This window comes from Uloborus diversus, chromosome 8 (genome assembly GCF_026930045.1).
Source record: "Uloborus diversus isolate 005 chromosome 8, Udiv.v.3.1, whole genome shotgun sequence".
NCBI lineage: Eukaryota > Metazoa > Arthropoda > Arachnida > Araneae > Uloboridae > Uloborus > Uloborus diversus.
The window spans coordinates 35,299,665-35,327,310 of record NC_072738.1 but is presented as its reverse complement, the minus strand read 5'-3'; the positions used below and the strand labels follow the sequence as shown (position 1 = coordinate 35,327,310).

Sequence of the window (27,646 nt, the reverse complement as noted above, 5' to 3'; positions counted from 1 at the left end):
AATGATTTAAAACACTTGGAGAATTAAACACATAGTTGCATAGTGCATCTTAAAGCAGCAAAATAAAATTTTCAAATGTTTGAAAACTCCCCTTTTTACTTCACAACATTGCAAGATTTCTATCATTTATAATATTGTATAGCATATTGCTATGCAGGAAGTGCAGTTTTAATAACTTCAAAAACAGCTTCTAAATGGTAGCTTCAGACCCACATATTAATTGAGGCAGTGAACCGTGTACAATGTTGCCAACTTTTTGTGTGAAAAAAAAAAACTTATTTTTTTATGTGCACTTTTTTTCTTCAAACAACTTGAGATGTTTTAAAAATTGCAAGTGTAAGACAGCTATGCTCTGTTATGAATTTCGGAAAATTCGCTTGTGATGTTTTTTTATTATTGTTTTGCATTGGAAGTGTAGTACTTTCTTCTGTTTTAAATGCCCTCAACAAAAAATTGCAAGATTATGTAGCAGCAATCTTGTTGCTACAAAGTCTTATTCTTAGCAGAAGTTTTGCAATAAACTCAGCAGCTATTTTAATGACAAGGTTCAAAATGTAGGATGTACAGAAAATGTCAAAAATCTTGTAGTAAAGATCTGGGTTAGTAAATTTTTCTGGTCAGTGGCAAGTAGAAGCAAATTTATCAGTCGCCATTTCTTTTTTTCTAGCCTCCTTTTTTTTTTCTTCTTTTGCAATCCAAAAAAAAGCTAAACTAAAAAAAAAACGTTTAAATTGCTAGTAAATTGTATTTGTATAAATAAAGGTTAATGTAGCTAATTAAAGGCTTTAACATAAATTGCGTAATGTGTAATCAAGTGTCAAATTAAAAAAAAAAGAAACCATCAGGGGCACTGACTTGCAAAAATTATTGGGGGGGGGGGGGGGCTAAACGTCACCGGTGATCCAGGGGGTATATAATCCCATGGAGCCCCCCCCCCCTTTTCCAAAAAAAAGTTCGGATTTTTGAACTTTGAAAATGCCAAGGTACATATTTTCTGATTTATACAAACAAACAATATGTGGCATGGCGTTTTCAAAATCAATCTAAGAATTGGTACACAAATTTTCTGGTTCAATTAGATCATGTCACTTGTCTTCAGTGAGGGACATTTTTACAGTTCTATTTTCGTGAAGTCGTGCAGTGCCTTGGCTAGGCATTAATATAAAGTAGGACACTTGACACTTGACTTGCATGGAAGGGCACTTGACTTGCATCCCAGTGGCGCCTACCCACAAAAAATATTGGTAGGGTGGGGGAGATATTGCAGGTCTAACCCCGGGAATTTTTCTAAATTGGAGATAGAAAAGTAAGTTTCAGTTTTTTAAGCATTTTAAAGCAATATATTATCAACATTAGAATCCAGAAAACTCTACTCTCGCTAACTCGACACATGTTTTGACTTTGAAAAACGGAAAAGAAAAAAAAAACACTTGTACGGTATTTTCGTAAAAAGTTAATTTAATTTATAGTATAATAACTTTGTTTTTAGACTATTACAGAACAGTGAATATTTATCTATAAAAGGATTGAAATTATACCTAAATAAATCTTAAATTATCATTAAAAAAGAATCATAAAATATTGCTGCCGCACTTTGATTAATAAGTGAAATAACTCATTTAAACTTGCTTCGAATAAGGCTCAGAGTTCATTAAATTAAAATAATATCCCAAAGTTAATGTGTTTAATATTAGTTAATATAGTATGTAAATAGCCGGTTTTTATAGGGTCTTATACACTAAAAATATTTAAGTATTTGAAAATAACTAATGCAGTACTATAGTAATACGGTAATAAAATAGTACTAATATTTCAAAATTTTAAATCTAACATTCTGCCTGTAGTTAATTCTCTATTTTACAGAGATTTTTAAAATTGCTCTAAACACCAATATTAGGGCTGTCTTTAGAAAGGTGCAAATGTCGACCACCTGACTAGATTACTGAATTTGAAGTCGACGACTGATCGAATATTCAATTCATCCAAAATATCTCGGTGGTTATGAAGAACAGCCAAGTTGTTCAATCGCTTCTGCTCCGTTGTTGATTGGACAGACTTGATCCGCAGGTTCGCACACTGGGAAAAATTCTAAGTGCTCGCAGCACCATAACACTATCATAATCCACACCACTCGTTTTCAGTTAACCTGCTTTTTACCGTAATAATAATTATTTGTTTTAACTCATTACAGAATGTATTTTACAAGGTAACTATCTTCAAACAAGGAAAATAAAAAATACTAAGACAAATTTGAGTTTAGAAAGCATTAAACAGCTAATAATTTTCTTAAATTATTGGGAGGGGGGCTCTGCCCCTCAAAAATTTTTTTTGAGGGGGCTCGGGCCCCCTTAAGCCCCATGGGGTCGCCGCCATTGGAAACGATCATTACAAATTTTATAAGATTGGTTCTCTGCTATGGGCATTGTCAGACCACCACATTCCCAAGGCACTAGATGCTATACTACTTGTGGTGAAGATATGTTGCGAGGATGAAATTTTCAGAGATAGAAGATACTAATGATAATACAGATGGTGTTCAAAAGAATGGTGACTAGGTGGCAAGTGATGCCATTATTTTTAATTGCCAGGTTTTTTTTTTAAACCTTATCACCAGGTGGCTAATCTTGATTGTTATCTTAAAGCAAACTCAACTTGTTTGATTTTAGGTCAAAACGTTTTGTATGTAGCCGGAGGCGAATATCCTGATGGTACTGCCAGTCGATCCCTTTGGAAGTATGACCCAATTTTTGACCAGTGGCACGAAATGGCCTCTATGATGATGGAGCGTTCTGAACTAGGTTACACATTTTATATTTTCATTACTAAAATTTAATGTTGTATGGCAATAATTTGTCCTCGTATCTCTTACATATGTTTGTTACTTTAAACTACATATTTGCTTGCATTCTTTTTGTTGAGAACTTCGTGAAAGTTTTCCGGGGCTACCCTGGAATTCTGCTGACTTTTTAATGAGAAATCCTGTAACTCAGGGTTTTTTAAATTGACAAATTTAAAGAACATAAAAAAAATTTCTGCATAATTTATCACTTTATTTTAACGGACATCCAAAGTGACTATTATTAATGATATGATTCAATACTTTTGATAATGCATCAGATGTTTAGTAAAATGTGTGCTCAAATTTTTAGCATATTTTGAAATTATTTTTTAAATTAACCGTCATCAAATTTACCCAACTTCTTTTCAGTAAATTTTGCTAAAAGCAGTGGTATTATACTTATTTTCATAGGTTGGCTAGTTTTACTTATTTTCATAGGTTAGCTAGTTTAGTAAAAGCGAGAAATAATTTGAAAGTTGAGTAAACATGCTAAATATGATATTTTAGTAGAAGAAGGCTTTTGCCTCCAAATTCCTTCCTTAGTGTAACTTCATCTGTATGTAACTAATAATTGCTCCAGTATTTCTTTAATTTTGATTGTTTGTTATATAAGTACAAATAAAAAGTATATTTTTAAGTATCTTCTTGTGAATAAATGTATTGATACTCATACATCGATACTTTGCACTGTAGTACAAAGTGTATCAATCAATGTATCTTGTTAATGAAATGTTAACAGTGAATGTTTTTGTTTTAAATTCTATGTTTACGTATTTTAGCAATAAAAATTGACAGGTAAGAAAAAAATAATTTTTCTAGTTTTCTAACATACTATTTACTAATGTTAAGTTTCATTACATTGCTATTTAAAATGAATAGGTTTTTTTTATTTTGTGAATTATTTTGAGTTGGTTTGTAAAGTTTTTTTTTTTGCATGTTTTTGCTATTTTTATAATATTGAATATGTATTTTCTATTATAATGCAGTTTTTTTATTGTTAAAAAGAAATGTGAATGGAATGATGAATAAACTTTCATATTTTTTCAAACATGACTAAAAAAAAGTTTAATAGGAATCATGTATACGTCCTATTATAATGATTTTTTAAAAAGTCATGTCAAACATCACTTATGTCATGTTTTATATATTTATAAAAACTGAATTTGTTATTTTTGTTTGATTATTATTATACATTCAGGGGCGGATACAGAAAAAACTTTTGGAGGGGGCCCTGAAATTGAATACAATGTTTCATACCAAGTTTTTATGACTTTTATTTTTAAATGCTTTTTTAAGGTTTACTTAAAGCCAGTTAATCTACTTTTAGGTACATAAATATTATGCACTAATATGCTTTGTATGTGGACGTAAAATATCTTTAACATTTCAAGCGTATTAAACTCTAAATCCAAAATATAATATCACCAAGATGCCATAAAACGAACAGTTTCAATTAGGAACAGTGTCATAATGACTATAACACGAGGGCAAGCATTTGAGTTTTTATAAATCAATTTATATTTTAAGTATAAAATAGTATGTAATTAAGAAAATCATAGCTTCGTAACATATAAGTTTTATTGAGGAATTCAGAAACTATTCCTTTTTGCAAAATTCAAAGCAGTTACTGATTAGTTCTTAAAGCCATGATACAGTTGAGGTGTTATTTTGGTACCACAAGCTGTTTTCCATTTCAATTAATATCATGGTTTTTGCAAAGAAACTAGTGAAGAAACCAGTGACTTAAATGCATTTTGCAGTTCTGGCCTCTGACTCTAGTATTACTTATTTAGAAAACAAAAATGCTTCTATTCAAAATATGGTGTGTGTGTGTTTTGTGTTCTTTTTAAAAAACTAAAAAAAAAAAAAGTTATAGAGAAATCATGTAAAAATAATAAATGAAACAGTTAAATTAATGTTTCCTTTTGGGAGGAACCCGGCCCCCTTGGACCCGCCCTAAAAAAAATCCGTTACTGTGCACATTATAAATATAACAACATACAAAACAATTTTATCACATTTATTGAAGTTTAATGAAAAGGGAAATTTACAGATTATTTGATCATACCTTTATGATTGATCTTTTTTTATAGCTTTTGCCTTTAACGTATGCAGGAAGAATTTTAGAAACTAATTATTTCAAAAAAAATTCATTTTTTCTGCATTGTGTTCAAGTCATAATGCATATGATACATGTGGCTAGCAAAAATTTACTGTGAATAGTATTAAAATAAGTTCTTTTTAGAAATCTACTCTCAGAGGTTATTACACTAGTCCTGGACTCTAAGAAGGGGAAAAACAACACTACATAAAATATCTTTCGTTATTTTATTATTTGTTTAATATTTAATAGCTTAAGTGTCTCAATAGACTATAATGTGCCAAAGGAAGTATTTTGTCATAACTTTTTTCAATGCGGAACTCAGGAGCTTGGGAGAGAGCTAGTGTCTTAGAGAATTTCTAAAGGTAGCTAGCTGCCTTATGTCTATGTATTGAATAAAAAATCAGAATTTTCTTTTTTTGTTAGAAAACTTGTGAATTTTAGGTATTATGCCCTTCTATCAAAGCAGTGACTGCAACATCAAGATTAGAACCCAGAATATTAAGAGTCAGGCTTAGTTAGATTTTCTCCAGTATTGAATGTAATTTTAGAGATGTATCAATCATATCATCTGATCTGTAGGGCTACTCATTATTATTTTTTTAATGTGTTTATTCCTAGTTTCTTGCAAATTTGATTCCATAGTATCACTTAATGTAACAAAAGATTTAAATAGTTAAGATACTTTCAATAATTCTGAAATATTTATTTCTTGTTTTATTTTTTATAGGTTTAGCTGTTCTGGATGGTTACATTTATGCTATTGGTGGTTGGGATGGCTTATCACGATTAAACAGCGTTGAGAGATACAACCCCTATAATAATACTTGGGAATATGTTACGCCAATGAAAATCTCTCTTACTAGTCCTGCAGCTGTTGGCCATGAAGGTCACTTGTATGTTACAGGTTAATGTTACTATTATCTAACTTAATTTATTTTAATTTGCCGGGCTTGTTTATCTACATTTTATATGTTAGCTGCAATTTTTGATGTTTGGTAAAAACAAAAATATGTTTGGTTTATCTGTATGAATATGTTTTTATGTTGTTGAAGTTGTGAAAAAATCGTGGAATTTCAAAAGACTAGTTCAATATCATAACTCAAAAGGGATTTTTAGTTTGAAAGTACTCAAACTGCCCTTTAAAAGTAATTTGATTGCTTCGAACCTTTTAAAAGCAACTTCCTCTTTTTAAACAACCACTCCCATAAATGACTAAATAAAATTACAAATTTTCTTTTTTATTAACCTATTCTTTGCCCCGGCCGATACAGGATCGACAGCGCAGTTTGTGTTAAAACTGCCCCGGCCGATTCAGGCTCGTCGCAAGAAAATGGTTCCTAACTGCCTTCGACGATCCTGTGTCGTCACGCCGTTTCTAGCAGTTTTTGCTTCGGCCGAATATGAGTCGGCGATCCTTCCAGGGGCAGAACCCTGTTATTGCGCTTCTCTGTTGGGTTCTGGTGCTTTTAGGGGAGCGGTAATCAAGCTCTTTTCCTTAGACAAAAGGGATGTAACTCATAGTATTTCACGAAATTTATTGTAAATTATTTTATTTTACTAAGATATTAACGGTTTGGGGTCAAAATGTCGCCACCGAAATGTCGCGGGACAAAACGTCGCGGCCAAAATGTCGCCGGTTCAAAATGTCGCTGGTCCAAAACGTCGCCGGTCCAAAATGTCGCCAGGCCAAAATATTGCCGATCCAAAATGTCGCCTGTCCAAAATGTCGCCGGTCCAAAATGTCGTCGGTCCAAAATGTCGTCGGTCCAAAATGTCGCCGGCCCAAAATGTCGTCGGTCCAAAATGTCGTCGGTCCAAAATGTCGTCGGTCCAAAATGTCGCCGGCCCAAAATGTCGTCGGTCCAAAATGTCGCCGGCCCAAAATGTCGGCGGTCCAAAATGTCGACGGGCCAAAATATTGCCGATCCAAAATATCGCCGGGCTAAAACGTTGCCTGTCCAAAATGTCGTCGGGCCAAAATGTCGCCCGGCCAAAATGTCGCCTGTCCAAAATGTTGTAGAGCCAAAATTCGTTTATTCAGTTTGTAAGAAAAATTTAAATGTACAAAATTGATGTTTAACACCAAGTTTGCAGAATAAATGGTTACTGCCTTTAATGAATGTCTCCGTTAAAAATGAGACTGGACTAACTGAGTTTCATGATAAATTCTAAAAAGATTATTCCGTTTTGATTCGCAACTCTCGGCTGTTTTTCAGAAAACAAATAGAATACAAGCGTTACGTTATCTTATTTCTTGTGACTCGCTATCTACCAACTGTAAAACGTTCTGACGACGTTCAGTTCTGAGGTTTGCTAAATTATTTTAAACTTTTCTTCAAGAATAGTGTGCGTTTGTATGTGACCGATTTTTTGGGGACATTCTACGTCAAAACCTGTTGTAAGAATTCGAACGATACCCGCAAGTACCCATATATGATTTAGGGCTGCGTGGTTTTTTGCGTCAATTCGTTCAAGATAGTGGAGTAACTGAACGTTTTCATCAATATGCGTGACTGTCATTGCTCAAAAAATGATGAACGGAATCAAATAAAATGTTAGGAAGCAGCAGGGGGACAGATTTTGGACTCAATAACACCAGAGGGTGGAGCAATCGAATGTTTTTTCCTTTCTTTTTTATTATCTGTGATTGATATATCTCAAAAAGTAATACAGTAGACCCTCGTTTTCAGCGGGTTTATTTTACGCGGTTTTGATTATACGCGGTTGAAAATTTGACACCTTTATTTTATTTACGCAGATGAGTTTCGGTTTTACGCAGATGCGGCAATGCAAACAGGTAACATTTTCCTCTCTTTCAAAACTCAAGCTCCTAAAGATTGCAGATTACACGTAACTAACTGCATTTTGGCATGCTAATAATCGAACTTGGGTCCTTGGAGACATTTTATGCGATTGGTTCCAGAGCTTTTTCCATCAGAAGTAAAGTGATTAAACTCACACAGCTCAGAACTCACTGGAAGAAAAGCTTTTAGGAGTGACAAAGGAGGTCAAAACCAACGCGGATACCGACTCCGGTGACACACAACCAAAAACGCTCACATTGAAAATTTTCGAACCATCCGTAGACAATAGGAATGATCTTTCTGATTTGTTAGTGAAAGAAGATTCTATCATGGAAATGACGCAAGTGATCATGGATGAGTTAATGCTAAGCAAAGAATTGGAGGAAAAATTCGTAATGACTACCAAAAAACTATCATAGTCAGCTCTTCTTCATAAACAGAACACGAAATTAGTTTGTTTTCTTTATGCATATTGTGCATAAAAATTGATATAAGTACACATTAAACTTATTATACAATTAGTCATCACTAGAATGAAGTATTTAATCTACCGAACCTAATTCCTATTTTGACACTAATATTAGGTCTCAATTTACCCGGTTTCGATTTACGCAGCATTTCCATGGAACATAACCCCCGCGTAAAACGAGGGTCTACTGTACAAGGGTTAAGACAAAATTTGGTCTACAGGTATATCTTAAAGGGCGAGTTGCTCATTTATTTTTGGCTTCAGTCATCCCAAAAGGATGGATCACTGAATAATTTTTATCGTTTTATGTGACTGCTATATCTCAAGAAGTAATGCGAGGATTCATACAAAAATGTAGTATACAAGTGAAATTAAACGAAAACAAGCCTTATTTTCGTTCTAAGTTGAGTTTCATAATCGTTTACATGAGTCAGTGTAATTAAATAAACAATGAAAAATATACTGAATTTATATATGAGAGGTTGAGCATGATATCAATAAAATCTAAATTAGCCGTGTATTCCTTTCATTTTTGTAGCACTTTAACTAGCGTGAGTGTTAAATAAAAACTGAGTTTGCATTCTTATATAATTTGCGTAGTAAAAATTCACTAATTAAAACAGCAATTTTTTCTGAGAGAGAAAAACTTATTTGTTTATTATTATTATTATCAATATTCTTTTCTTTCTGAATTACCAAGCTATATTAAGCTGGAACTATTACTTTTTGAAACTCATTTTAAAAATAAGTCTAGGTCAAAATTGAACTGAATAATCTCATTGATATCAGTTATTTCACCCTACATTATGAAATTTTTTCTTTTCTATTTAAAATTGGAAAGTGTGATTAGCTGACAAGCGCTACTTCGCATGCATGAAAGTATCCTCTTGAAAACCTTCAATAAAATAGCTGTTCTGAAATTGTCCCTTGATGTTCTATCGAATATATAAATTTCATGAATGTTGAGAATTGAAAATATTTGTCATCGCGTAGAGTCGTTTTTCAAAAATCTGAGTGTAAGACACCTGTTTTAGCAGTTACGGGTTTCATGGATTTCAAAAGATTTGATGGTGAACATTTCGACGTAATTTCAGAATTTTACTCATAAGAGATAGAAGTTCCCACGGCAGTTTTGATCTTACTTTAACCAACGTATATCTCACTGAAAACGTAGTTTTTTTTTAACAGTTCTTAGGGTAATGTTGATAAATCTATGAGAAAATTAAATTTCATTAAGATACTTTTCTACTTTATTTCCACCCTGGCCCGTGATTTCGAATTTTTCCAGTGAAAGGGGAGAGGGAGGATAACGGGCGTATGTATAACCAATGCAAATTTCATAAGATTGCTATACAAACCACTCCCACTTGTATATAAAAAAAAATTCAAAGTCGAGGGCCATTCCGCCTGATCCCCTAAATGACTGACCTGTCGCTACCGTAATAATATGCTAGAGTGAAGGAGTTATTTGTTTTTACTTCATTACGCCAAAAAATACAAACCGCCTATTCTCTTGCCATATTCAAATTGTGCCTCACTATTCTTTCATTCGCGTTTAGAATAGTTTAGTTTTACTTCCATACCAATTTTTGGTCTGAATCCTTGCGTTACATCTTTCTCCTTTATGTTACATCTTGAGTATTATTATTAATCAGATTAAACGAGAAAGAGAATTCCGTTGCAGCAGCCTTTCACATGTTTACGTTTGTAATAGTATACAGAAAACGTATGTTTTTCTGAAAACTATTAATTTTCTGGAATTAATCTGATGTTTACAAATTAAGACAGGAGAAAACGTTTGGAATTTTTGAAGGAACTTACTTTGAAAGGCAATTAATATTCTTTCGCAACTTTTATGCTGGAAAGCATCGACGTACATTTAAATTTTTCATACAAATTGAACTAGCGAATTTTAGGCCGTCGACATTTTGGACCGGCGACATTTTGGACCGGCGACATTTTGGACTGGCAACATTTTGGGCCGGCGACATTTTGGGACGGCCACATTTTGGACCGGCGACATTTTGGACCGCCGACATTTTGGACCGGCGACATTTTGGACCGGCAACATTTTGGGACGGCGACATTTTGTACTGCCGACATTTTGGACCGGCGACATTTTGGACTGGCGACATTTCGGGCCGGCGACATTGTGGACCGGCGACATTTTGGACTGGTGACATTTTGGGCCGGCGACATTTTGGGCCGGCGACATTTTGGCCGCGACATTTTGTCCCGCGACATTTTGGCCGCGACATTTTGGGCGTATACCGATATTAACCTTTCAATTACTCTTAGATGGGACACGTATAATGCTTCAAATAATCAGGCATTATATTTTTATCTTTTCGTGAAAGCTTTGTTTCTTAGCATTCTGGCATTCGAACTCCTGATGAACAAGTGTGAAAATATTTCCTTACACATTTACCAATATTTCTATGCCTGAATAAAGCAAAGAAACAGAAATATTTTTTTCTTGTTATCAAAAATCCACCTTCTTACCCAAGCAACCTTCATTAAATTGTTCATAATCCTCAAATTTTATAATTTATTTTACACACTATTATTTTTTTAATTATCTTACACATCTTAATTTTGTACGAGTATGTTTTTTTTTAAATATTATAATGTGTTACTACGCTTTTTAGTTATTTGTATACTATTATTATTTTTTAATATTTATTCATTTTTAAATCATGATATTTTCAAACTTAAATTATAACGTTTTATATTCGCGGCACCCTTTGATGGGTTTTTAGTGATACAGTTTTGAATATTTATATATTTTTAATTTCACAAACAAAAGTTATGACGACCGCATTGACTATAGGTAATAGATGCAAAACATAAAATATATACTACAGTACAAATGAAATGATAATATCTTGAGTTCTTTTCGCTCTACTCATACGAACTTCCTTTCTTTTTCAGATTTTATTTATTGTTTTAAAATAGCTCCAATGTTTTAATTGAACCTTTTTATGAGATTTTAAGAATAGAAACAAAATATTTGGTTTCTTTTCAATAATCAAATTGCCTTAATTAGTAAATAATCCTATGAAACTAACTAAAATTTATCCAAGTATGTTTAAAAAAAAGAAAAACAATCCGACTCGATTTCAAGCAAAATTTTATTTTTTTTTTCTTCTGCAGACATGTTCCCAAGTACAAGCAGTAAAGCTTGCTTTGAAATTCCTTTCTGATTCAAACTGTTTTGTTGTACGAAAATAATGCGGAAGGGTTGACCACAAGACACCAAGGGGGGCACCTCCTTAGGGAATCCGCCCAGGCCGATTCCTCTCTCAGCTGGGGGCTTTTAGTTGCATGCACAAAGGTATTCTTTAGGGAAATAGGGGATTAGCCGCAAGTTTTGATCTTTTGTAAGCATTTATCTTTAAAATACTTCCCACGCTTGAGCAACTGATATCTGGACACTCAGAAGGGATTTAAAAGTCATCGGAATTAGGATAAAAGAACCGACCAGTCTCTGTGTGTATAGGTAGTTTTGAAGAGCCACAATGTATCAAAAGGCACCGAAGAATACTTTTTGTCCTCTTAGAAAATCATTCCCACAGTTATAAAGCGTTTTGTCTATTCAACAGGTCCAACTCACAGGTTGGATCAATCAGTCCATTGTTTGAAGAATGCTTTGTTGAGCCATTTTGAAAGACAGATCATCTTACATTTAACAGTTCTTAAGATTTCTTAAGTGTATAAAAAGAAAAAAAAAATGATATACTGGGATAAAAGCAAAAAAAAAAAAAAAAATAATAATAATAATAATAATTCAATAAAATAATTAGTGTTATAAAAATAATTGCTTTTTGTCCTATCCTCTATCGTTTATTTTCCCGTAATGTACTGTGTAAATTTAAGGAATATTTCAGCACATATTAGCAACCTTGTATTTTATTGCACTATTTAATTCAGGGCTAAAAAACTAATAAAGCGAAGCGATTTTCGAATGCAAGCTGAACAGCAAAAACAACATTAAAATCCCGATAGCAAAATGGGGAAAAAAGTGCTATTACAACGTAGCAAAAAGCAACTCCGTTCGTTATCTGCAGCATGCGCGTTAAGGGGTTTCGGGCTGGTCATGGAATGGGTTAAATGCTGGTTTTTAGACAGTGAGACTCCACCATTTCCCTCTTGAACTATTGAGTTTTCTTCTAAAAGTGTGTTTCTAAATGCTATAGTTTTAAAATTGTAACTCCTAATTTAATAAATATAATGATAAAATGTTGTTTTGTTGTTTTTTGGATTTTAACAGTTGAAGCCTGGTTTTCTTTCTCTAAAATTAGCTCTTTTACTGTTTGGCACATTATCATTGCATTACTTTAAATCCATCAAAATACTTCTTTTACAAAAGTTTAATTGAATTTTAACGCTTTCAATATTGTAAAGATTATTCATCTTATTTTTTTCCCTAAATTAAGTAAATATTTTTTTCTTTGAAAAACTACTCTATTAAGCAAACACCTTCCCTTATGACTGATTTTATATGGCAATGAAGGTGGTCTTTTAGTAGTTTCTCTTTAATTAAAAAAAAATAGATTGTATACCTTCAAAGATCGTGTATAAATAATATTAACATATTACTTTTAAATTTGCTTCTAAGGTGGCGCTGTGTTAGAAGATGGTGATGGCATAGATTTAGTGCAACGTTACTGCCCGGTAACCAATGCTTGGGTAGACATGGCCCCAATGCTTATCGCAAGATCTGGATCAAGAGCTTGTGTAGTGAACAATTTAATTTTTGTTATAGGTAAGATAATTTATTTTAGTCAAAATTTAACTGCAAGCTGTTAAATTGATGTTTCCATTTGCGCGTCTTGCTCAAGAGTTTAAGAGCAGTTTAGTGCAATGTAACCTATTAAGGCTTTTATACCAATAAGACTTTTGTACCAATATTCATTGGCTATTTTTAGCCTTTCTTAAAGGTTTTGCAATCTTGTCAGTCATTAGAATTATGAAACATTGTAGTTTTATTATTAACATCTAGTTCTTTTTTTTTAAAAAAAGAAGTTTTTGTACAATATTAATGCAGTGTTCAAGAGTTATGCAGCGTCTTTTGGAAAGAGAGCTGTGATTTGGGCATTGTGGAATTGTATCAACCAGTTATTAACTGTCAACCAATTTATTGCAAATAAATGAGTCTTTTATTAGCTGACTCGTGCAAAGCATTTGTACTCCACAGAAGGAATTAAAAAATCAGGTTTTTAAAGGGTTTTTTTTTTTTTTTTGGACCTCAAAGTGTTTTTTCCTTAACCTTACTTGTTACTTTCCTTAACCTTACTAAGTCTACAGCTAAAGTTCTTTTTTTCTTGAAACAACGAGATTTTCACGATTGTTTTACAGCAAGGAGAGAAAGTTTCTTGCTGCCACCCATGTCGCTTGCGTTCAAGTACAGATCTTTCAACTTTCGAAAGTAATTTCATGTAAAAGGATGGGGTTTTAATTTTTTTAACTCCCTTTTTTCTTCAAGACTTTGAAAATTTTCTTCGTTTTATTCGAGAATTCGTCTAAATCCTCTTCGCGTTAAGTGATTGATTTAGCACTAATTTGTTGCGTTATCTGATGGGGAGTTCATGTTAGCGGGGTTTGACTGTGTTTAGGAAAACAATGAAAATATAAACTCTGCTTAAAATGAAGAACTGAAATTATTACTGCACTTTTTTAATTTTTGCCTGGGGTGGGAATTTATTTAGCACTTTGTTCAACAATGTTGAGCTGAGTTTTACAAAATCCTGCAATGTTTTAATTATTATAAAAGAGTTTTTTTTTATATACAGTCAAACCTCGTTAACACGAATTCGACGGGGATGCCAAAGTATTTCGTGTTAACCGAATTTTGAGTTAACCGATTTCCATGTTTACCAGATTTTGTGTAAGCAGACAAGTTTTTTGTTTTTATGACTCAGAAAATAGAACCAAATTACATGTGTACAAAAATGTGCACACAAGCATTTATATTTATAATTTAAGTAAGAAACACAAGTAATTCGAAGCAGGCAATGGCTATTAGGGGCATTTCTCTATGACAGTGCATTTTCAAACATCTGATCGAAAAACTGGATTTTCGCTGTAGTATTGGCAGGTAAAAAAACACAAATTATTGCTTTCAGACCTTAAACCTCTACATGGGCAGAACAGTTGTCTAGAATCGTACAATTTTTTCTTTTTTCATGATGGGATTTTAAATCTAGGTTTATCAGCCACTTGGTAAAGATGTCACTGTTCATTCAAGCTTTTTTACTGTAAGTGTAGTCTACAGCCATCAGAGGTCTTTTATACAGAGAGAGGCCTCAGACAAGGAGACTCTCTGTCTTGCATTTTGTTCAATTTAGCCCTTGAAAAGGTTATACAAGACTCAGGTATCAACACTAGAGGCACAATCCTGCAGAGAACTATACAGATATTGGCATATGCGGACGATATCGACATCGTTGGGCGAAAAAAACAGGATGTGATCGAGGCATTTGTTGCCCTTGAGAGCGCTGCCAAGGAATTGGGCTTGACTGTAAACGAGGAAAAAACTAAGTTTTTGGTTGCGAGCACTAGAATACAAGATGTGCAGCCGCTTAATATTGGAAACTACACTTTTGAAGGAGTCACCCAGTTTTAATACTTGGGTGCACTTATTACCAGTAAGAATGAGTTTAAAGTTGAAATCGGAAATCGAATTTTGATGGCAAATAGATGCTACTTTGGCTTAAAGAGCCAATTAAAATCTAAGGTCCTTTCCATTAATACAAAAATAAACCTATACAAAACCCTCATAAGACCGATCATTTTATACGGTAGTGAGACATGGGCATTTAATAAAACAGAGGAAAACAGACTTCTCATTTTTGAAAGAAAGATCCTTCGGGCAATTTTTGGAGCAGTAAAAGAAAATGACCCTTGGAGAAGTTTATATAACTTTGAAGTATACCGTAAATACCGACAACCCAACATCTTAAGAGTAATTAAAGCCAATAGAATCAGATGGCTGGGGCACGTATTTAGGCGTGCAGATCTGGACCTGGTTAAAAAGCTAACTTTTTCAAGGATTGAGGGTACAAGGAGAAGGGGAAGATCAGCAACAAGGTGGCTGGATAGTGTTGAGAAGGACCTTAAAATTTTGGGAGTGAACAGGTGGAGAAACCTGGCAACGTGTCGTACCGCCTGGAGGAAGCAGACGGAGAAAGCCTTGGCCTGCACCAGGCTGTTGTGCTGATGAAGAAGAAGAAGTAGTCTACAGCTAAAGTTCGTTTTTTCTTGAAACAACGAGATTTTCACGATTGTTTTACAACAAGGAGAGAAAGTTTCTTGCTGCCACCCATGTCGCTTGCGTTCAAGTACAGATCTTTCAACTTTCGAAAGTGATTTCATGTAAAAGGATGGGGTTTTAATTTTTTCAACTCCCTTTTTTCTTCAAGACTTTGAAAATTTTCTTCGTTTTATTCGAGAATTCGTCTAAATCCTCTTCGTGTTAAGTGATTGATTTAGCACTAATTTGTAGCGTTATCTGACGGGGAGTTCATGTTAGCGGGGTTTGACTGTGTTTAGAAAAACAATGAAACTATAAACTCTGCTTAAAATGAAGAACTGAAATTATTACTGCACTTTTTTTGTCATTAATTTACCCAGTAGCATATATGGGAATTTAAATTGGGAGGGTCCGAAACCTATCCAAATTTAGCTTAAAAATATTGAAATCCTATTCACATGAGTAGTTTTAAACTTATTTTGGTAGGGGCAGGGCCCAGTCGGCATTTTCTTCAACTCTTAAATATGTCCTTGAGTTTACTCCTTACTTATGCAGGAACGAGTTTTGCACTTCTGGCAATTTGAATAACATTTCTATGCTATGCATACAATTTATGGATATTTTTGAAGTTCTTGATATTAATATACTTTCAGCCCTGCTTTATCAAATGTCGTCGGTGGTAAAAAATATTAGATTAAGCAGGGAAATGTTCTTAACCTTTCTAAATTGACAACATTTTTCTTAAAACATAAGAATATTAAATCAATTGCAGCAAATTATTAATGTTATTGGTAAAAAGTTTTTTGAAATAAACTAAATGAACAGCAAAATTGTTTAATAATTATTATAATATATTACAAGTGATAATTTAAAATAAAAAAAAAGTAACTTACAGCTTGAGTTATGAAAACTTTGTTTTGGCACCTTTTTTCAGTATATTACTTTTTGAAAAATTCCATAATAATGAATTGCTTGCTCAAGTTTTTTGAATATGTTTTTGTCTTCCTTTTCCCCCTTCTTGTCTACTATGTTTTACATTTAATATTTGACAATTTATTATTATCTAAAATATGTATTTTGTTGCGTTATTTAAGTTAATTGTCCACTGAGCTAGCTTTTTACTTCCTTTTACAAAAGAGGAAGTATTGTATTCACGAAAAAATTTTCACTCCAAAATCGGCCTTAATTTCCATTTTGCTCTCCCCTAAATGAGTGTTGGTTTTCTTTTTCAACCTGACCACACGTGGATATTAGAGATGAGACGGGCTCAAGCACGGATATTCAATCGCCAATCTCCATACAAATTTAAAGCAAATAAACATTTTCCTACTGTAAAAAAAATGGAAGGAACATTTAAATCAGTTCAATCAATGTCAAATTTACTCCCTCCCCCCTCCCAAAAAATAATTAACGCTTATTTATAGTGTTTTTTTGCGATTACTATTGCAATATGTCATACAGTAATGCATTTGAAGTGGAGCATTTTAAGAAAATTTAGAAACTTCTGTTAATGAAGAACATTGGACGTAACATTTTTCATTAACAGAGAGATCATGTCAGACTGTAGAAGGCTCAGTTAAGTTTCCTTCGGGCTCGAGGGTGGGCTCGGATTTGGTTCGAGATGATATCACTCGGGCTCGGGCGGGCTCGATTACAAATTTTGGGGCCCGGGCTCTCAAAAATGACCCCGAACTCATCTCTAGTGGATATATGCCTAGGAACGTACAGACACCGGAAATATCTGTTTTGACGATCTCCAGTTAATTACGAGTTTTCTCGTGACTTATGTACGTATGTATGTGCGTATATACGTCACATAACTCAAGAGCGGAATATCCTAGAAAGTTGAAATTTGGTACGTAGACTTCTAGTGGTGTCTAGTTTTGCACCTTCCTTTTTGACTGCATTCAGATGCTCCAAAAAAGGGTCTTTTGCCCCTTTTTTGGGGGAAATCATTGTTAATTTCGATGTAAACTCAAGTGGTGTTATAATTTGGCGGACACTTGGAGATATATCGCCAGTCTTTTGGTCGCCAAGTATTGTCACCAACTTGGCGACAAATTTGGCAATTCTTAAATTTTTTTTGAATCTGATTTCAATTTGGCCAGTGTTGGTTATATTTAGAGAGTAAAGTATTGAATCACATTAAAACTGCTAATAATAAGAAAATTACATTAAATTGGAGTAAAAGGAAGTCATGTGATGCACACATCAGCTCGTTTTTTTTTTTTTTTTTGTAATGGCAAAGGTAAAAGAAATTCAATAGAATAGTGGAAATGTTTTGATGGAATATAAAGGTTGTTTTTTGCGCCCGTTGACGGCAAAAACTTACTTTATTTTTTTTCATCAATAATTGTTTTTACTTAATTTATTTCTAATTTATTCAAAATTTTTCTCAGCAGAATCATTAGCAAAAACTGATCAATATTATTCAAATATCCAAGGATATTATTAGGTTAAGTGGGGATCTTGAACATTGCGTCTAAGGGGAAATACTTGGTTCCAAGAGGTTTTATTCGAATAAGCAGGGTATTTGTTTATCCGTTACCCGATTATGCAGGGCTGACAGTATTGCATTAACCTTTCTTGTATTTTTGTTTGGTAGTTTTAAGTGAATAATCTCACGTATATAACCATATCATGTTCAGGTGGTTGGCATGCTTCAACAGAGAATACTAATAAAGTAGAATGCTATGATCCCGCTAAGAATGAATGGAAGTTTATAAAGCCCATGTTGGAGCGCCGTTATCAGCCAGGTGTGGCTGTTGTTGAAGGAAAGATCTATGTTTCCGGAGGAGAGGAAGGATGGGACAGGTAGGTGGTGAAGATGAATGTTGCAAATGTTTAAAATTCTTTTATCAGTTTTAATTTAATACAGTAACCCCAGGATATATCACGCTTGTTTGGCGACAACAAAGAGAATGCAATACACCCAGTGATGTTCCCATCAAGTTTTGTGAGGGTATACTCCAGGTAATTCATTACGTACAATTTGTGTATGTGATAATATGAAAATTTATGATGCTTGAGGGTATACGCTATATGTCTAAAAAAATGTTTGAGAGTATACAGCGTATTGGAACACCACTGAATACACCAGAAAACGCGATAAAATCAAAGTCATTAAAAACCAACAGTTCAATTAAAGTAAAAATTACTGACGTGTGCATCTACAAAAGTAATAGTTTATTATCATATAAAGATGATTTTTGACAAAAAACAAAAGAAAATTTGTGTAATAATTTTGATCTTAAACTAAGAATTTTTTAAATTTTTTTATGATGAAATATGAATTAAAAGTTGCAACTGTAACAGCAACAAATTATGTGTGGAAAATATGCCAGTTTTGTTCATCAATTAGGAAAAGAAGAAAATACTTTTTATTTTTTCCTCTGGTGTCAAATGTAAAGTAATATTTTTTAATGTATAATTTTTCGGGTGACAAAGGAAAGTCCGATATATCCAAACAAGCAACATAACGAGGAGCAATGTAACAAGTGGTTACTGTAACTCACATTTTGCTTTTAGCTATTCATAACTCATTACGCTAAAATTTTAACTATAAAAGTGAAAAAATATACAGGAAAATCCTGATTTTTTCTCTCTCCTATTTCTGGAATAATCAAACAAACAGACTTATTTTTTCATCAAGCCAAGCAAAAAAATATACAGTTTGGTGAAGCAGAAGTTTTATCAAGGATTAAAAAAAAAATCCTCCCTCCCCGGACCCCACTATTTTGGACAGAACTTGAGCACCTCCACTTATTTTCAAAACCCAGTGACAAGGTTGATGAAAAGAAGTAAAACCTAGGAAAATATGGTTGAAAAGAATCTTTAAAGCACCTCCAGTTTTGCTGAATATTGTGCAAAGAGAACAATATGCTACAAGCTGCTGTTTTGGTGTTTTCTGCATCAAAATGACAAATGTTGCTTTTTTGCAATTTTTTATTGTTTTAAAGACTGCATAAATGCCAACTTTTTGAAATTTAGGGTAAAATATACACGTCCGACCGTTATTGCTTTTTTACCAACTAGGCACCATTTAAAAAATGCATTTGAAAATCTGATTACATTTTCTTCAGTAACTCTTCCTCAATTTTGTGTGATATTCAATTGCTCAGACGTTGATAACTATGTGTTGATTGCTGTTTTCCACGCTCATTACATTGTATTTTTTGTTGATATACTCTGTATAAATATTTCAGTCCAATTGCATCCAACTTAGTTCATGCCATCACCATTTGCAAAAATCTGCTTATTTTTTACCAAGATTACCAGAGATATAGTTTATAAAGATTTTAAGAAATTACTTAGAGTGGCGTTATGTTTCAGAAATCAAAGAATTCTGTTTTTCTGGAATAAATTGGGCAAAAGTCTGAAAATGTTGAGGTATTCAAATGCTTTGGCTATTTTTAGCCTTTCTTAAAGGTTTTGCAATCTTGTCAGTCATTAGAATTATGAAACATTGTAGTTTTATTATTAACATATAGTTCTTTTTTTTTTTTTTTTTTGAAAAGAAGTTTTTGGACAATATTAATGTAGGGTTCAAGAGTAAAGCAGTGTCTTTTGGAAAGAGAGCTGTGATTTGGGCATTGTGGAATTGTTCTTCTCATTCTTATTCTTCATGTTCTAACTATAATGCTTCTATTTTTATTAAAAGAATTTAAAAAAATTAGCATGTAACATAATCAATGAATCTTGTATGTGTCACATTTTAAAATTAATCTTAAGTAAGTCTTTTGCCGGAATAAAAACTTTAATAGAATAAAATTTCAAATGCGCTTGATTCATTTTTAAAATGCCGTTAAGGTTTTGATTGTGTAATATCCAGTCTTTGTAGGGCTCATAGTCCTCCTATATCTCCTATATTTCCTATATTTTCACAATTGTCAGATATTCTCCTATATTTCCTATATTTTCTCACTAACTCCTATATTTTTTTGTTGGATGTTAAATTCTACCAAAAAATGCAGAAACCTTTGATCCATTTTTTTCTTCTTTTTCCCCTGCAACTGAGCACTCTTACATCTTTAATGTTGGCACATGTTCTAAACTTCTGTTTGATTATTTTTACTAAACATGCAAAATATAGGTGGCTTTACTTGCATCTTTTTACTTGTTTTCAATTAATTATTTTTCTTTAAGTGATTTTATTTTGTAATTTTAATAGTATAACATGTTAACTTTAAGTGTACTGCTGTAAAGATTTTGAAATCTTTTAATTTTGTCACATATGATCTTACATGTAGTTCAAATGACCGGTTGTAGCTCCAACGATTGTTTTTGAAAATGCTGTGTTCAGATTTGGTACCAATTCAATTTTAAGTACTTCAAATGTTTCAAAGCTTGTAGCTTTCTGAAAAATAACTATTTTGATGAAAAAAGTGTCATATTTATAGGATTTTGTCTGCTTTTTTCAAGTATGTACTTATTTTGTGTGTAGATTTTCCAAGATTTTCAGAAATCGGTCTTCATCTCAGAAATTTGTTTTTGTTTTTTTGGCTTTTTTTTCTGTCTACTCGGTTACGGTTACAAATTGCAGAGGACAATGGATGGTTCTATGCTCGAATAGGGCTCTTCTAACACCTCCTTTTGTTTGGCAGATTAGGTCAAATTCAACCGTTATACATGTGTGTACATATATATGAACGCACCTTAACTGTGAGTTATGGATAATGCCGCTACAGTGAGCGCCGGGTATTTGAATCAGCCACTTTAATGAATCAATTCCTCAAAAACGAAACGAAACCCAGTTTTAACGTTTAATCGAACATGCCGCTTAAATGAATCAAGGGTATGAGACTGACTATTTCTCTCTCTCTCTCCCTCACAAACGTGATCCCTTAGCGCAGTCTTTTTTTATTTACTTTCTTTTAGTAAATTTTTTTTTTTTTTTTTGCAAATAGTGAAACGAAGCTGATGCAGAGTGTTGCACACTTTTTGTAACTATTTTCTCATGATATGTCCAACAAAACCAGTGAGACGAGAGAGACATAAAGTCGACGGGACTTTTCATTGTTATAGTTTTGGCATTAAAACTATGAGGTACCAATACCGAGGACTATAGGTAGATTTGACATTGAAAAAAGAATGTCCAAATTACTTATTACCTAGTTTTAGCAACCAAGAAGAGGCGCATTTTTCGAAGCACATAAGACAAAATCTGAATTTTGTAATTGCTTTTTCATACTGTTTTGTGATAAAATTCTTTAAATAATCGGAGAATGGATATTTTTAGTTTGCTGTATATTTCTAAAAATATCTTATTTAACCAAAAATTTAATAAAGTTCTCTGAAAATGTATGTAGAATTCCACGTTAAAAAAAAGAAAAACATGCACACATAATTTTGCTTAATTGAATCAAAATTGTCTTAAACAAACATGATTCATATAAGCGACCATGGGTACAAAGATTCATTTGCTCTCACATCTGAGACTCTTCACATTGCTATAACTTCATGCATTGTAGAATTGTATTGATACTGGCATTTTGTGTGTGTGTGTGTGTTTTTTTTTTTTTTTTTTGTACAGCTCTCCAAACTTACTAGATGCTATACTTTTTTGAAATTCCCATATATTTTTCTACTAAACTCCTATATGTTTTTCCTTTTAAACTCCTATATCTTTTGCTACCACACTCCTATATCTTTTGCTATCAAACTCCTATATCTTTTGCTATCAAACTCCTATATCTTTTGCTATCAAACTCCTATATCTTTTGCTATCAAACTCCTATATCTTTTGCTATCAAACTCCTATATTTTTCCTTTTAAACTCCTATATATTTTTTTTCACTTGCTATGAGCCCTGCTTTGCTATTTTCTTTTCTTATTTTTTGTGTCAAGAAATCGTAAAATGCAGGGGGATTTATAAAAAAAAATGTCAATTTCATATTTTACGTCAACAAGCTTTGTTTTCAGGTTCAAAGATGTTCAATGTTACTTTTTCCAAAAAAAAAAAAAAAAATCTGCTAAAAAAACTTAATTTTCTTTGACACAAAGGTTGTTTCTGCTCCAAAAACTTTTACAAATCTTTTTGACTGATTGTAACCCCTGAAAGTAAGAAAATAACAAATTGCAGAGCACTTGACAGATTGCTTTAGAGTCGAGTTGTTAGGGAGGCCACGGTCCAACAGAACTGTAGTATCAGGCAGTTTGTTAGTGCCTCTGTCTATAAGTATTACAAAAATCATGCTGAAATTATCATTTAAATATTCTAGGTACCATGACACTGTTGAGTATTATGATCCTGAAGCCGATCAGTGGTTAATAGCTGGAGTTATGCAAACAGCAAGAAGTTGGTTATGTTGTGCTACTTTAAGGGTAAGCATTAAGTACCTTTTTGAAGTTAAAATATTTGAAGAGAAAGCATGTGTTATGCATGTTTTTTTCTTTCATTTTAAATTAATTTTTTTAAGTAGTCTTGTGTGATAGAAAATGCCCCAACACAATCTCATTAGCAATAACAACACTCTTATCATTAAACTTAAAAGTAATGTAAATTGAGACTCTTTTAAATTGCCTTCAACCTCAAGTAGCAGCAAGGTTGATTGTTTTCATGGTAATATATCTACATAACCACAAGGTGAATGGAAGACAATTATAATAAACTGGTGAAGGTTTTCTATTTTGATGTGTTGTTATAATTGAAAATCAGATTTTTATTTCTAGCTCTACACCACATCTAACAATCGAATTCTAAATGGTAAACATTTTTTTAAATTCTTTGGAGATAGGGGAGAACAATCATCCCTGCCTCTTAAAAACTATTTCTCAAATCATCCATTCAAGTGAAGATCCAGATGGGGAGTCAAGTCACCCTGTGCCACCCGCCGCCCCCCTCCACTTTTTATGGTTCATTTAACATTTTTATTTTCCAATTTTGGAACCAAAACTAGATATTATTAAAAAAAAAAAAAAAAAAAAAAGCAAAAGTGTCAAAATTTTCAGATTAATTTTATTTGTTTTACTTTGTATATCTGTTTACAAAACATTATTTAGCACAAGTCATAACTTTTAGTTTATGTATTCATTCTTTAGATATTAGTAAGTCAATTGTTTTACTTAGGCAAGCCATACTTGTTTCATGAAATTATTATCAAGTGTTCGTGACATCTCAAAATACTTTGAGGTTAATAATGTTGTAAGTCTAATTCATATCTAACCAGGAAACATCACGATCAAGGAAATTCAAAAAAATTCCAAATTGGTGGCATTCGAAAGAGCATTGGAAAACATGTTTATGGCACTGAAACTACGTGCCCTCGTGACCACGTTATCGAAATATGATGTCTTAAAAATTGCCGAAATTTTTAGTAAAGTCGCCAAATTTAGCGAGTTTTGTTCAGAAATGGAAGGTACGGCGCGAATTCAACATCTGCATCTGACAAGACATTTCACTTCCATATTTGGTCACCACCAAAGCGCGTGACAAATATCGCATTAATTCTTTACTCGGGGGGACTACCATGGCGCGGGGTGTCGTGGCACAGATTGCGGCATTGAAATTTTTAGGGGCTTGTGTTCCGGGATATTAACGTGCAACTGTATAGGGGAAAACGCCACAGCCCGAAATATTTGTTTTATTTTATTGTAAAAACAATGGAATTTTTTGTTATTCTTAAGACTGTTAAAAACTGATGTTTAAAACTTTTATGCTTCTGCGGGTGAAATATTTCCACTGAAAGAGTTTTTTCGATGATGAAACTGTTTTGAAAAAAATATGATAACCGTAGAGAAACGGTAAACACACTTTAAAGTCTTTTTTTTTTTTGAAAAGTCGTAAATCTGAAGTCTTCAACAGTATCTAAATACGAAGAAAACGACATTTTTAAAGATTTCAAACCATGTTCTCAAATTTAAAAAAAAAACGATTTCTGTCAGTTATTTCCAGTGTGTTTTTCGTTATGTGTATCGTTTTCAAGTTATGTGTAAACCCTCTAACAAGTCAAATAAAAAAAAACTGTATTAATTTTTATTTTGCTCGTATTTGAATTCCCTTTTAACGTGAAACATAATTGGTAAAAGTGACTTCAGTATTTTTAAAAATGACTAAATAGCATGCAATATGATGTGCATTTATGTTATAGCGACTTTCAATTGCAGTGACAGACTTTTTCGAACTACAGGGGTTGTTGTAATGAACGTCGACTATAAAATTTTTAATAAGAATCTGTTATGAAGTAATTTCTGACATCGTTAGTTTTGCTGTGCAAATTTGTGACAGTTACTATCCGTTGTTTTCATTTTTTTAATTATTATTTTTTTAGATTTTAAATTAAAAATTAAACATTTTCGCTAGCAGTGGTCAGACAATAAAACTTCATGAATGATAATACCTTTTGAAAAAATAAATAAGAGCTAGAATACTACAATCCATGATCATGTTCTTTCAACATCAAAAACTATCTATTTTATTTTCAATATGTAAGTAAGCTTTAACAAGCATGTTTTTTTTTATTTATTCATATTAATTCTCGTACATAATTATTAATTACTTACAACACATTTCATTACAAGAGTACAAACTTAAATTGGTTAAGTAAAACACACTTGAAACGCACTAAAATTCTGAAATGCATTATTATCACGATTAAATTAGTTACATTTTAATTTTACCCACACAAGTAAAGGGTTAATTCAAAACATCGTTTACGCGCTTTGCAGATGACCAGGAATGGAAATGAGAGTCTTGCTAAACGCATGCGATGAAATCACGTGGTATTTTCCATTTCTTGCCAAGTCTTTAAATTTGGCGAATTTTCGTAAGATTTCGACAGACTTTGACCCCCCATATCTCAAAAACAAAAGGACGAGGGCACACAATATTTGGGTCAAATTTTTTTCTAAAGATACTCTTTCGAATGCGACCATTTTTAACTTTTTTCATGATTACTGAACTCGTGATGTTTCCTGGTAAGTGTTCCTTCTGGGAAAATTATTGTGTACACAATTCATCAAAATCTTAAGAAAAACGTGAGTTAAGCCAATTAAAGAAAAAAAATTTGTACTTTTTTTTCCCTCTTCTTTTTTCCTTTTTTTTTTGCTGCCACTAAAAATCCTATTGCTTTTAGTTGTTGTCTTTTTTTTCCACCCCCGTCCCCACTTTTCAGTCCCAATCGCCACCTTTGATGTCACTGGTTTAAGCAATTGGGGAGATTACCTAAAGGTGCATTTTGGGGATTTATATTCGGAAAAATTCAACCTACAATAATCACAAGATTTTGCCTGATCAGACATACAACAAAATGACTTATTAAAAACATCTCAAAAAATGCTAGATATTTGCAAGCAGCTCCACTTTAAAAATTAATGCTTAATTCAACGGGACAGAGACCTGAGTCAGTGGATCATTCTTTCAGTTATATAGTGCTCATGGAACAAAAATGTTATGCATTGTCTCATGAGTTGAGTGAATTATGCTGCTAAGAAAGCTGGGGAATTTTTTTTTCAAAAATTGTCTGTGATTTTGTGTTTCCAATTTTTCTTGTGTACTGTACAGTGGGATCTTGTATATTAGGATCAATTTTGATTGTTATTTTAAAGCCAAAATTTCTGTTGAGCAAGTGAAAATTTACCTGTCTCTCTTGGACGCCACTGGTTTATGCTCTCATAGGGAAGAAGGGATTTCAGAATTTTCTCAAAATATTTCTTTTTTATCTGAGTTTCACTTATTAGCCTTACAATATGGTTATAAGCAAATTAAATGTAGGAACGTATAATTGGATTTTAAAATTGCTTGGACCAAAAAAAAAAAAAGAGAGTCATTGAGGAAATTTAAAAAACTGCAAAACAAATCTATATAAATAAAACAAAGACATGTTCCCTATACAAATCCACAGTTTTTGTCATATCTGGACCAAATTTGGCATTTAGGTACTTGGACACCCGAGACGGAACGTAGGGGGTTTTTGAAGGCCAAAAAAGAACCGAACCACTGGAATTTTAATTTTAGGACCCGAAAATGGCAATAAATGGCTCTTTCTACCCGAAATAATTATCCAATCAGTTCCATTTTAACCCATTCGAAAGCCTGCAAATAATACCTATAGAGTTCATTCATTTCCTTTGAATTTCAAAAAATAAATGCTGCAAAATCACTGGGAAAAAATTAAAAAGCAATTTTAAGCTTAATGGAACTCTATTTTCATATAAGAAAACTATCGTTTGCTCAATCTCATTTTAAATTAGCGTTCAGAAGGTTGCCACATTTTTTTTCTCGGCTGTCACTAATTTGTTTTTGTTTTGAGGTAAAAATTTCCCCTTTTGATTATTATTTGGCAGTTTATCTTCTTTCTTTTTGTTTTGTACTGCCAGCAGAAGATAATCAAGTTTTTTAGTTGTATTTATGGAAGGTTGCATTTAATTTATTGGGGAATTTTTAATTTCTTATTTTGTATCTTTAAGAATGATTATTTTAATGGGAAATTTTACAGTATTCCCCCCCCCCCCCCTCCCAATTGAAGCCTGATTGTTAAACGTGCGTCACTTCGCATAACTTTTATTTTGAGTTAGACTGTGTTTTTTTTTTTTGAATTAAATTTCTTTTTTAGGGCTGTTCAGGCAATTTGAAAGATTTTTTTTTTTTTGCATACTAAGCAAAGTTGAACTTATGATTAAAAAAAAGTTTCATTCTGATGATATTTACGACAGTTGCCATTTAATATTTCTCCTTAAAATCATGTAGCTGCCTGTGGATACAAGGACTAAGGACCGATCTTGACACTTGGAGTGTGCCTTTGCGGCGCCTAGCATAGAAAATTTCCAACTGGTAGCCGAACAAATAACCGAAAGAATTGATGAGGCTGAGGAGCATCTGCAGCTGCTGTACACTCTGCTTCAAGCTGCGTCATATCTGACTTGAGTGCAGCATCTTATGCTGTATTTATGATCCTTCATTCCACGATGCTCAACTATTTGCTTCCTCAATGCTTTAAAATCTTTTGGAAAAATATCATTTTCATCATGTTTTTGTGAATGTTTCACCTGACGTATTGCATTTATTTATTTTCAGTTCTTGGATTTAGAACATAAAAGGGTTGTATGTTTTAAATATGTTCTACCAATGCCATATCAAAAATTTTGTCCAAAGTGAGGTTCAGTCTTTTTTTTTTTGAAGGTTCGAGAATTTTCAGTCTTTAATGCGTTTAATCCGTTACATGTTAAAACCAATGCATGT

At 32.8% G+C, this 27,646-nt stretch overlaps 1 protein-coding gene across 1 annotated transcript in view; it reads left to right on the top strand.

Moving 5' to 3' along the window:
* LOC129228021 (kelch-like protein diablo) overlaps positions 1–27,646 on the top strand; it is a 59,662-nt gene that overhangs the window by 28,887 nt on the left and 3,129 nt on the right. The window contains exons 8-12 of the mRNA XM_054862648.1: positions 2,667–2,798; positions 5,671–5,847; positions 12,835–12,981; positions 18,117–18,282; positions 22,689–22,791. Of these exons, the coding sequence (XP_054718623.1) occupies positions 2,667–2,798; positions 5,671–5,847; positions 12,835–12,981; positions 18,117–18,282; positions 22,689–22,791 (725 nt within the window). The remainder of the gene's footprint in view (positions 1–2,666; positions 2,799–5,670; positions 5,848–12,834; positions 12,982–18,116; positions 18,283–22,688; positions 22,792–27,646) is intronic.